The 12120-nt window shown below is 42.5% G+C and overlaps 1 protein-coding gene across 1 annotated transcript in view; it reads left to right on the forward strand.

Annotated features, from left to right (window-relative positions):
- Window positions 1-8437: 8437 nt before the first annotated feature.
- The window catches only part of SLC9A8 (solute carrier family 9 member A8), a gene marked incomplete at its 5' end in the record, with an annotated part of 42602 nt that continues 38919 nt past the window's right edge, over window positions 8438-12120 (forward strand). Inside the window, one exon of the mRNA XM_079718591.1 lies at window positions 8438-8488. Coding sequence (XP_079574717.1) covers window positions 8438-8488 — 51 coding nt within the window. The remainder of the gene's footprint in view (window positions 8489-12120) is intronic.

Raw genomic sequence — 12120 nt, forward strand, 5'->3', positions numbered from 1 at the left:
CATGCCCACTTCTGCACCTCCTTTGCCAAAAAGTGAGTCTCTTGGTTTGACATGTTGTTGACATATTGTTATGCAGTATCCCACTTTGGTGGCTCAGACACTTATGGGCCCTGGGACGGTGGTGCTAGCATATGTGTCAGCCTTAGTCGGAATGAATTGCTGCCCTTTCCAGGATGGAAGGGGTCTGATGTAATCGAGTTGCCATCATGCAGCTGGCTGGTCTTCTCAAGGGATGGTACCACACCAGGTGATGAGTGTTGATCTCTGTGGCTCTCCAATCATACATTCAGCAGTGACAGTGGCTACAGAGCAGCCTTGGTGAGAGGGAGTTCATGCCGTAGGGGCCCTGCACAGCTTCCGTGTCTGCCATCATGGCTACTGTGCTCATGAGCCCATTGCACAGACACTGAAGTGGCCAACATCAGAGGCTGGCCGAGTGTTTCATGAACCACGCGTAGGTTTTTTTTTTTTTCTCCTCTCTCAGCTGGTCTTAAAGAGCTCCCCATGAGGCCGTATGTAGGAGCTGAGCTGAGAGAGAGGTGTTGCTATAACAGCTGAAGATGACATAGAAGTCTGGGCCACAAGTAAAGCATACTTGTGCCTTTTAGATTGGCACAAGTCTGATCGCTAATGTAACACTTCCATCTTAAAATGGATTGCTTCTGGGCCCACCTAGCCCGATGGTTGTTATGGCAACCCAACTTATGAAAGATGATTCTGGCCACCTGGGCACTTGATGTCCCATGCTCAGATGCTCTGTCTCTACCACGGCCCAATAGCATGCCAGGAGCTTTTTCGTGTTTTTCCCTTGGGAGTTTTTTGAGTGGTATATGTGTCTCTTCTGCAAATGGCATGACCTTGCTCCAGAGCCCTAGGGATCTATGCTGAGCGACCCTCCTATTGGGGCTTGCCGGCCTCCCTTCCTACCAGATACTTCCAGTTCCATGGGGTCCGCCAGGTCGTATGGCGAAAGCAGCGGAGCTGCTTGAACTGCAGCTAACTGTTTTGGGCCTCACTCAAAACCATCAGTCTCTCAAAATCCAATAAATGGGTTGAAGTGTTGAATAGTTTTCTCAAGCGTGGAATATATTGCCTCCAAAACCTGGAGAAGGCCTACCAAGCATTGTGCTTCTTTATTACAGTAGAAGGAGCAGACCTTTTCCTTTACTTGGAGGCAATGTCTTGGTGTGCTTCAGACCACTTGACCTCTGAATACTTCCCAGATGGGCAGGCCCCTGAAACTCTATCCTCTGAAGCATACGTGTCTCACCAAGACGTCTCCTCGCCACTTCATGCTTGTCGCAGTACGTTAGCATGATGTCAGTAGTGGACCAGTGTATTGTCCTGTGGAACGTCCACATGGTCTGTGTCCTTGGGGACTATATTATGCAGGAAGCAGTAGTTAACTTAAGGCACTTGCCTCATTTGGGGCATCTGTGTAATCTTGAAATAACCTGGGAGCTCTGTATTCCAATGGGGTGGTAGGGACCACTTCTGCAGGCCTAGAAGGTCCACGGGAACCTGAGGGTTAAAGGTGCTCATGTGCATCTCCCTAGGCACCCCTATCCCATGTCTGAGCCCCACTTCTTCCTTATCAGGGACCTGCTAGGAGGAGGCATAGGAGATTTATCATCTTGAGTTCAGCATTCTCTGAAGATCTGCCACTCTTGCAGTTAAGACCTGTGCCCAGTCTTCAGCTCTAGAGGCCCTCCAGCTGCAGGAGATGAGGGTCTGTTTCAATGCTGCCAAGGAGGCCCTCTGGCTCTCACCGTTTGCTTAAAGTTGGTGATTGTTTGGACCTTTTGTTTTCTTTTTTCAGAGCATCGGTGGCACTCAGCAACAACCACAATTGCACTTTTCTTACAGTTATTATTTCTGTCATAACCTCTTTAACACCAGAGATACTGCATGAGCCCTTGCCTCCTCCACCAGTGTGCTGACCCAGTCTGCCAGAAGTGAAAGTCTTAGCAATGGCACAGCTACCCCCGGTGAGGGACTAGCAGTATTTTACCTCCAGTGTTGGGATCCTCTTTGCCCAGAAGCTGCCGAGTGGTCCAACTCCAGAACCCCATCCTCGAATTTGCTTCCTTTGACCACTCCACCCCTAGAACCAGTGGTCTTAGGTTGGCTCCTTAAAAGCAGAATCTGAGACAGGGGTTTGGGGACACGTAATGTATTGAGGGGTGCTCTTCAAGAGCAAATCTGTAAGGGAGGGAGTCAGCAAGACCAGGGAAGGAGAAAGCCAGACGGTGGGTGTGATCTCAAGGTAGGCCTGGCCTAGCCTCAGTAGGAGGGCTATGGGGCAAGAACGCCCAGCAGCGTCTGTCTCTCCTTAAACCAAGGGGGTGGGACTTCTGGACCCCCATCAGTTAGTCATTGGCTATGAGGTGGTGTGGGGCGGGCACAGCTTCCATGATGAGGTGCCTCTCGGCGGCTAAGGGCAGTTTTCTGGAGAAGGGGACAGCCGTGAGCACTTAGCAGCCAACACGCAGAGCAGCTCACACAGATGGGCCCAGTGAAGGGGAGTGGGCGAGCCTCACAGCATCTACCACAGGTGGCAGCTGATGAGCTCTTTACAAAATTAAAAATGCGTGTACCCTTGACCCAGCAGCCCCTCTTTCAGGAGTTTTGTCTGTGGGTACGCTCACACATGTGGAATGATGTATTTACTCAGATGGCAATGGCAGTGATAGCAGAAGCCTGGAGAACACCTGAGCGCTCATGACAAGGGGACATATTGGATGGCACCGTGGAATACACTGCAGCCACTAACAAAACAAAAAGTGTGAGAAAAAAAAAAAAAAAGTGTGAGGAAGCTCTTTATGTGTTGATATGGAATAGTTTCTAAGAGGTAGTGGTAAGTTAAAAAAAAATCAGAATAGTGTAAATACTGTATTACCATTTGTTTTAAAATTTATTTTATATGTACATGCATATGCATGTATATAATTTTAAACGTACAGACACTCTCAGCAGAAATGTACAGTATAACCAAGAAACTGGTAACGTTGGTGGTCTACGGGAAGGAGAAAAAAACAAGAATGGGACGGAGACTTAAGTTTTCACTGCATACTCTCTTATACCTTTCAAATTGTGTACCATAGGCATCTGTTACATAATCAAGTAAAAAATAAAGTAATTCATTTTTAAAACAATTCCGGATCTGCTATTTACTAGCTCAGTGATGCTTGTCCTTAGCCTCGGTTTCCTTACCTGTAAAATGCAGGTGACAAAGCCTTCACTTCATAAGACTGCAGATATTAAACAGGGCAATGCATAGAAATCACTTAGTATAATGCCTACCTGCTAATAATCAATAACTGTTAGCTGCTGCTATTAATATTATCATTTATATTATTATGGTTTATTACCTTGTAGGGTAATCATGAGAATGAGCTTAAATAAAGTATATTGTATACAGTAGCACAGTGCCTAGCACCACAGTGTGTGTGTGTGTTTCTTTTTAACACAATGCAAATTAATAAATGTGTGTGCATATACATATATACATATATTTTTAAGGGAGCTAGAATCATGTTCTACATACTGTTTTGTAACCTGATTGTTATACTTAATACATTTTAGGCACTTTGCTGTACTGTTCATATTCAGGAATACTCGTATTTTACAGCGATAATGGTAGACCAGCAGTGCACCCTGGGAGTGGGAAGCGTGTTAGCAGTTCATAGCAGTAGTGCAGTCTCCCTGTGTCTCATCGTCCAGAGGTGGTAGAAGGCACCCAGGAGCCAGCAGTCCACTGTCACTTGCTGGCCCTGAGCTGTCAGAAGAGGCTCTCTTGAGCCTTCCTACCTGGAGCATTCTCTTGAGGAGTAAGAATAATTTAACCTGACAGATCCTGGGAGAAGGGTCTCAACAAATAATTATGAATTACTCCTGATCCTTTGAGTTAATCCAGTGGCATCCATAATGAAGTGTGTGTATGAAGATCCATAGGAGGCAAAAGGAAATATTAGAACTTACGTTTCTATTTAATTTGAATCTCCCTTACAATCTCTGTTTTTTGTGTTATTTATTTTATTAATTTTTGGCTGTGCCGCACAGCTTGTGGGATCTTAGTTCCCCGACCAGGGATTGAACCTGGGGCCTTGGCAGTGAAAGTGTGGAATCCTAACCACTGGACAGCCAATTCCCTGTGTTATTTTAAAATACAATAGTAGCACTTTTTTTATAATAATAAAATAAAAATTTGTAACTTGAAGGTGCATGCTCAAATTCTTTTTACTGATAGGAATATACAAAATTGTATCTAGGGTATTATTTCCAGGGTGTCTGGTTGTATGGTATAAATTAATTTCTCCTGGACACTAGGTTGATTTGACCTAACTTTGAACCTCAATCTCAAAAGGTAAAGGAGGAGTTTGCCAATTTAATGTTGTACCATAGTTCAGTCCTAGGACATTTCAGAAGGGTTACTCATGTAATAGTAATAATAGTACTAGTAGTAATAATATCATATTGTATTTTAGAAAGCTTTCCAATGCCTCATTAATAATAATATGGAAACAAGCTTAGGCATTAGAATAATCACTGATTCTCAAATGTAATTGCTTCATGTGTATTAATTACAAAAGCATTGATCATAGTATTAAAGTTTTTGGTGTACATTTACAAAGGAAAAAGAAAGTTGAGGTTTAGTAGCACAGAAAAACACTAGCTTTAAAAATTAAATCTGAAATCATGAAAAAAGTTCCAACTTCCCTAGTAATCAGGAATGATTACTGAGTGCAGATTGACTATAAATGCAAATCAAAACCTTAAAGTACAATTTCTTGCCCCTCATACTGGCAGAAGTGTTAAAGTCTGATGATTTTCCAGGGTTGGTGAGGATGCTTTGGTGCAAGGGGTGTAAATCGGCACAGCCACTTTGGAGGACAGTTTGGCAACGTTTTCAGAGATAAAAATGCTCATGCCATTCACTGTCTCTGGATCTGCCCTAGGGAGATACTCTTACACAAAGAGGCACATACAAGCATGTTCACTGCAGCTGTTAATGGCAAACAGTTGGAGACAGCCATCATTGGGGGAACATTAAAAAGATAGTGACTTTTAAAAAAATTAAAATGGAGGGGAGGGATAAACACACTACTATATATAAAATAGATAACCAACGGGGACCTACTATATAGCATAGGGAACTATATTCAATATTTTATAATCTGTAAGGGAAAATAATCTGAAAAAAAAAAAATATATATATATATATATGTTTGCCTGAAACTAACATAACAGCGAAAATCAACTATACTTCAATAAACTTTTTTAAACAGTACAGTAGAATTTACATAACATAAACTTTATAATTTTAAAGTGTAGAATTCAGTGCTTTTTAGTATACTTACAGGGTTGTGCAACCATCACCACTGTCTTCATTCCAGAACGTTTTCATCACCTCAAACAGATACTCTCTGCACGTTAGCAGAGTCACTGCCCAGTTTCCCCCTCCCCTTTCTGCTGGCAACCACTAACCTACCTCCTGTCTCTAGATTTGTCTCTTCTGGACATTTCATATGAATGGAACCATACGATCTGGCCTTTTGGGGGCGGGGGTGGGGGTGACCGTTTTATTGTGATATAATTCACATACCATGCAAATTACTCGTTTTAAACGTACAGTTCAGGGTTTTAGTATATTCACAGAGTTGGGCCACCATGACAACAATTTTAGAACATTTCATCACCCCGAAAAGAAGCCCCATACCCTTTGGCTATCATCCCTGAAACTCTCCTTCCCAGCCCCGGGAAACCATTTCTGTCTCTATAGAGACAAAGGCAATCTATAGATTTGCCAATTCTGAATATTTCATATCAATGGATCATAAAAGATGTCTTTTGTGTCTGGCTTCTTTTACTTAGCATGTTTTCAAGATTCATCCACATTGCAATATGTGTCAGTACTTCATTCTTTTTTACTGCCGGATAACATTCCATTGTGTGGATAGACCACATTTTGTTGATCCATTCATCAGTTGGTGGACATTTGCGTTGTTTCCCCCTTTGTGCTAATAATGCTGTTATGAACATCCATGTACAAGTTTCTGTACGAACATAGGTTTTCTATTCTCCTGTGTAGAATTGCTGGGTCATATGGTAACTCTGTTTTACTTTTTGAGGAATTGCCAAACTTTTCTGCAGCAGTTGTGCCATTTTACTTTTCCACCATTGATGTATTAAGGGTTCCAGTTCCTCTATATCCTTGCCAACACTTCTTTTCCATTTAAAAAAAGTTACAGCTATCCTAGTGGGTATGAGCTGGTGTCTCATTGTGGTTTTGATTTCCATTTCCCTAATGACTAATGATGTGGAGCGTCTTTTCTTGTGGTTATTGGCCATTTATATATCTTCTTTGGAGAAATGTCTATTCAATCTGTGGCAGCCTTATGCTGTGCTGTAGAGCTGTTAAAAAGGAATGAGGCAGATCTATATGTAGTCACCCCTGATCATAACACTGAGCAAAATAGCAGGTAGTAGAAACTACCTGCTGTAGGACTTCTCTGGCGGTCCTGTGTGCTTCCATTGCGGGGGGCACGGGTTCCATCCCAGGTCTCGGAACTAAGATCCCACGTGCCGGGCAGCCAAAAAAAAGAAAAAAAAGATGCATTATAGTACCATAAATTTTATATAAATATACACAGGTGTACCGTGTGTTACATACACACACCCCCTAGTACTGTATGGTAAATATAAATATGTAAGAGCATAGAGAAGGGTCTGGTAGAATATTCCCCAGACTTACCAAGATGCTTGGTTACCTTGGGGCAGAGAGAGAGAGAACTAGTGGGGGTGGGATTTCATCAAAAGGGACTTTTGTCTTATTTATAACATTTTACAAAGTATTCAAGAACTATTTGGTTAATAAAAAATTGTATGAAAACTCCTTAAAATATATACACAATTTAAAAATATAAGAAAAAGGAAGCAACTGGGGGACTCTAGAGAGGGGTTAGAATCACGTGGAAGTGAATGTACAATTACTGTTCTGAAAATGTCATTTATCATTGATTCCCTTTATAGCTCAGACCTATTTAGTCTTATGTCCTTTTTATCAAAACAGTTTTGTTGATCTTTTACTAATATATAACAATACAAATAGTACAGAGGTTTATAAAGTTAAAATTAACTGATCGTCTCTTCACCTCAAACCCCTCCTTCCCCATGACAATTAGTGTTAGTGCAGCTTCTTTTCCAAATAAACCTCTGTGTTTTTGTATTTTCTTCTCACCCCACCCAATAAGGTGTGTTTCTTCAGCTTTCTGTTGTTGATGGGAAAAAGCTCCTTCCCCTCTAGGGGTAAGGGAAGTCTTTTTTTTGGCTGGATTGGGTCTTCACTGCTGCATGTGGGCTTTTCTCTAGTTGCAGCAAGCGGGGGCTACTCTTCGTTGCAGTGAGCGGACTTGTCATTGCAGTGGCTTCTCTTGTTGCGGAGCACGGGCTCTAGGTGCGTGGGCTTCGGTAGTTGTGGCTTGTGGGCTCTAGAGCACAGGCTCAGCAGTTATGACACATGGGCTTAGCTGCTCCGTGGCATGTGGGATCTTCCCGGACCAGGGATCGAACCCGTGTCCCCTGCATTGGCAGGCGGATTCTTAACCACTGCACCACCAGGGAAGTCCGAAAGGGAAGTCTTTATCTTTAAGCATCTGTGATAGTGGTCTTTTGTTATTTTGCAGATCCCAAGTTCTGCTCAGGTGTCTTTATTTCATAAAAAGCTCCCATGATGATTCTGATGAGCCCACAAGGTTAAGAATCATTAATCTAGTGAGTAACAGAGCAATCATAAATTGTACCCATGATGCTTCTTCGAGAATTATTTTTGGTAGGTTCTTTATGAGAGAGTAATGAGCCTGTCAGCTTTGTGGAAACATGCCTGAACTTAGATGGTCTGTTTGGTTCCAGGAATTTCACAGAATTTGCACTTTAGGTTATTTTCAGCATTGGGGCTTTAACTCTAACTAAATACTCTACATAGAGCTACCATCTGAGCCTGAGAAAGTGATCTTGGATTCCTTTTTGAAAACGGTAGGAATAAGTAGTACAGGACAAACTTAGCTTTCTGCCATTTCAAATCGAAAATGAGCGGATATAGCAAGAATGACAGGTGCTGAAATCTTCCATGCCAGGCAAACTATCCCTAGGTCTTGTTTTGTAAAGTTTTTTCACCCCTCCCCCCACCCCACCCCCAGATTTTTGTAGACCTCTTTATAGTATGTTTGCCTGAGATGCAAGTGAGAAACTCACGTGATTCATAAAACTCCACACTAATTTCCATTCGTAATGTTTTCAGACGTAAAACTTGCAGAAATTCATAGATGCCATTTAGAGACGTAATAATAATCAGTTTCTTTAGAATAATAAACCTGAGTAATCTTTCTTATATCTTAAATTTTTGTTAAACTTTACATTTTCTCTTCTAGGTATTCTCATGGGAGCAGTTATAAAAATTATAGAGTTTAAAAAACTGGCAAATTGGAAGGTAGGTTTACCCAATTGTTCTTTTTTTTAAAACATATTTACAATTTTTATTGGTTCTTAAGTTTAGTAACACTGATTATGGTGGCTTACTTATCATTCCTTGACGGTCAGTGAAGTTTATATTGTCCCATTGATTTTTTAACATTCTGGTAGATTAGGGTTGATATCTTTACGTCTGAGTTTTTTGAAAAAGCATAAATCTCACACTTTCAAATTAACGTAGGAGCATTCAATGCCATGTTTTGTTATTTATTTGCATTTTTATAGTCTTAGACTAACTTGCTGCATACAAGGCTCTAATTAGCATTTAACATTAAACAATGTTTATTGCTCCTAATTCCATTCTGACAGCTGAGCCCAATGAGACATATCTGCCCAGCACTGTAGACCTTACAGAATGCTTTATATACTGTAGCTTCTGTCATCCTCATGACAACCATGGAGGTAGATTGACCACGTTATTATCCCCGTTTTTACAGATGAAGAAAGTGACCTCTGAGAGGTTGGGACATGTCTCACATCACAGAGCTAGAGAGCGGTTGGGTTGGCTCTTGTGTCCAGACCCTCTGGTCCTATGTGTTCTATATTTTCTCTGCCACACCATGCTGTCCTCACTTGTGGATGTTCCCACCCTTACGTTCATACAATGGTCATTAGAGCGTGAGATCCAAGGACTAATTGAAACTCAAGTTTCAGCTTAAACTTTGAGCATCTATATCAAGTAGGGAGTTTAACAAGTGTGTAACAGAACTGGTTTTGTGGAGGGAAATAAGGTCCATTTCAAAATATTAAAAGAATTGTATGGTTAAAATGTGTCACATTTGAGCCCTTCCTACTTGGATGCAGCTCCTAGGTGTGAGGATTAATTTACCTGTGGAACTGTAGAGTATAAATTTGCAAAACAGGGCTTTCCTGGTGGCGCAGTCGTTAAGAATCTGCCTGCCAGTGCAGGGGACATGGGTTTGAGCCCTGGTCCGGGAAGATCCCACATGCCGTGGAGCAACTAAGCCCGTGCACGACAACTACTGGGCCTGTGCTCTAGAGCCTGCGAGCCACAGTCACTGAAGCCTGTGCACCTAGAGCCTGTGCTCCGCAACAAGAGAAGCCCACCACAATGAGAAGCCCGCGCACCGCAACAAAGAGTAGCCCCCGTTCACCACAACTAGAGGAAGCCCAAAGCCCACACACGGCAACGAAGACCCAATGCAGCCAAACATAAAGAAATAAGTAAATTAAAAAAAAAAAATTTGTAAAACAAGCCTCATGGTCTGACGTAAAACACAATTTGAAGCTGTTATACATAATATTCAAGATATATTTTATGTATTAAATGAATTCTCAAAATGTACATTGAGCTTGGAATATTTCTAGAGCTACCCTCAGCTGGGGAAGGCTCTAGGCAGGCCCCACTGGTGCATGCTGTGTATGAAGCTCAACTGGTTCAGTTTTTTTTTTTTTTGCTGTACGTGGGCCTCTCACTGTTGTGGCCTCTCCCATTGCGGAGCACAGGCTCCGGACGCGCAGGCTCAACGGCCATGGCTCACGGGCCCAACCGCTCCGCGGCATGTGGGATCTTCCCAGACCGGGGCACGAACCCGTGTCCCCTGCATCGGCAGGCGGACTCTCAACCACTGCGCCACCAGGGAAGCCCTCAACTGGTTCAGTTTAACCCCCCTCACAGTGGCTCATTCTAGGGCAGGAGCAACTGACAGTACACCCTTTCTCAACTCTTAGACTAGATAGAGCCTGATGTGTAAATACTGCCTGCTAACACATTTTGTTTGATTTAAGATCAATTGATCAAAATTGGAATCGATTTTAAAACAATTAAAAAATCATTAAGTTTTTTGTTTTGTTTTATTTTGTTTTTCATGGAGGAGAAAGAAAGAGTGGCTTTATTTCTTTGCCAGGCAAAGGGGGAACACAGTAGGTTAGCGCCTCAAGAACTGTGCCCCCAGTTTTATTTTAAATGTTATTAATCTATACAAAATTCTAGAAATTTCACATAGATTTTAAAAAATATTTTAAACTGCTTAATTTGTAGTCTTTTTTTAAAATTAATTAATGTATATTTTTGGCTGCACTGGGTCTTCGTTCCTGCGCGCGGGCTTTCTCTAGTTGCAGTGAGTGGGGGCTACTCTTCAATGTCGTGAGCAGGCTTCTCTTGTTGTGGAGCACGGGCTCTCGGCACGCAGGCTTCAGTAGTTATGGCATGCGGGCTCAGTAGTTGTGGCTCATGGGCTTAGTTGCCCCAAGGCATGTGGGATCTTCCCGGACCAGGGCTCAAGCCCGTGTCCCCTGCATTGGCAGGCGGATTCTTAACCACTGCGCCACCAGGGAAGCCCTCACATAAAAATTTGAACTTCTAGCTTCTCTCGAAGAAGCAGAAGCTCTCTCAACACCAGGCCCACATTCCCCACAGCAGAGGTCCGAGGCACTGAGTGCAGCTGCGGCCCTGGGGAATGCTGTATGATCCCTTCTCCGAGCAGGAGGAGGAAAGGTTATCTTTTACTTTTAGTTTTATATGCTTCAGTATTATTAAATTTATTTTTCAACAGATGTTAGTTTTCAAGTTAAATAATAATAATATATTGAATAGTATAGATGAGTGAACCACAGTTGGGTGGTGAATGTAATTAAGTGCCCTGAAGAGCCATCTAGACAACCAGTGCTTGACCTCAGAAAAGGATGGGGTTTTTAGGCTAAAACAGTTGGGCAGGCTTTCTGGAGGAGCAGAGATTTGTTCTCTCCGAGTTCTAGAGGCCAGAAGTCTGAAATCAAGGTGTTGGCAGGGCCACACTCCCTCAAGGGAGCGAATCCAGGCCCTAGGGGAGAATCCTTCGCTATCTCTTCCGGCTTCAGGTGGTCCCAGGCATTCCTTGGTGATGGCAGCCTAACTCCTGTCTCTGCTTCAGTCTGTCCTCATGTGCCTTCGTCTCTGTGTCTGTGTGTCCCTTTCTGTCTCTTTTAAGGACACTGTCATTGTGTTTAGGGCCCACCCTAATCCAGTATGATCTCAGCTGTGATTCTTCCCTTAATTCCATCTGCAAAGACCCTATTTTCAAATCAGGTCACATTTTGAGGTTCCAGGTGGACATGAATTGGGAATAGAGGACACTGTGAACCCACTGCAGGTGGGTTCTCCGTTTTCCCAGAGGAGGTTTTGTTTCTGAAACTCCCAGAGTCTCTGCAGTGGCCCAACTGCACAGATCCTGCGAATAGGTTGCCCCACAAAGCACAGAGATCGGCCCATTTCTTTTCACATGGCCCCAGTCTGAGTCATGAGCTTGTGATACAGGCAGTTATTTTAAGACTTAATAAGGCATTTTCAGAAGTCATCATTTGCTTCTATTTTGAGCCTTTTTTGAATGTTATTTTAGTCTTTATGGTAACAGCCGTACATTTGTAAGGATACATTTATCATTCTTTTGAATAGGGATTTTGACAAGAAGTCAGACTGTCAAGATTGTGACATAGAAGTTTTCATATGAAAAGGGCCTGATTTTGCAGTATTAAATAGACTGCGTATTACCTGTAGTCATTTTGGGTTTGAGAACCAGTATGTATTTTCCCCCAATCCACCAACAACTAGAGAGCTGTATTATTATAGAAGATGAAATTATTATTCCATTC

The sequence above is a fragment of the Hyperoodon ampullatus genome (genome assembly GCF_949752795.1).
Source record: "Hyperoodon ampullatus genome assembly, chromosome: 14".
Lineage (NCBI taxonomy): Eukaryota > Metazoa > Chordata > Mammalia > Artiodactyla > Ziphiidae > Hyperoodon > Hyperoodon ampullatus.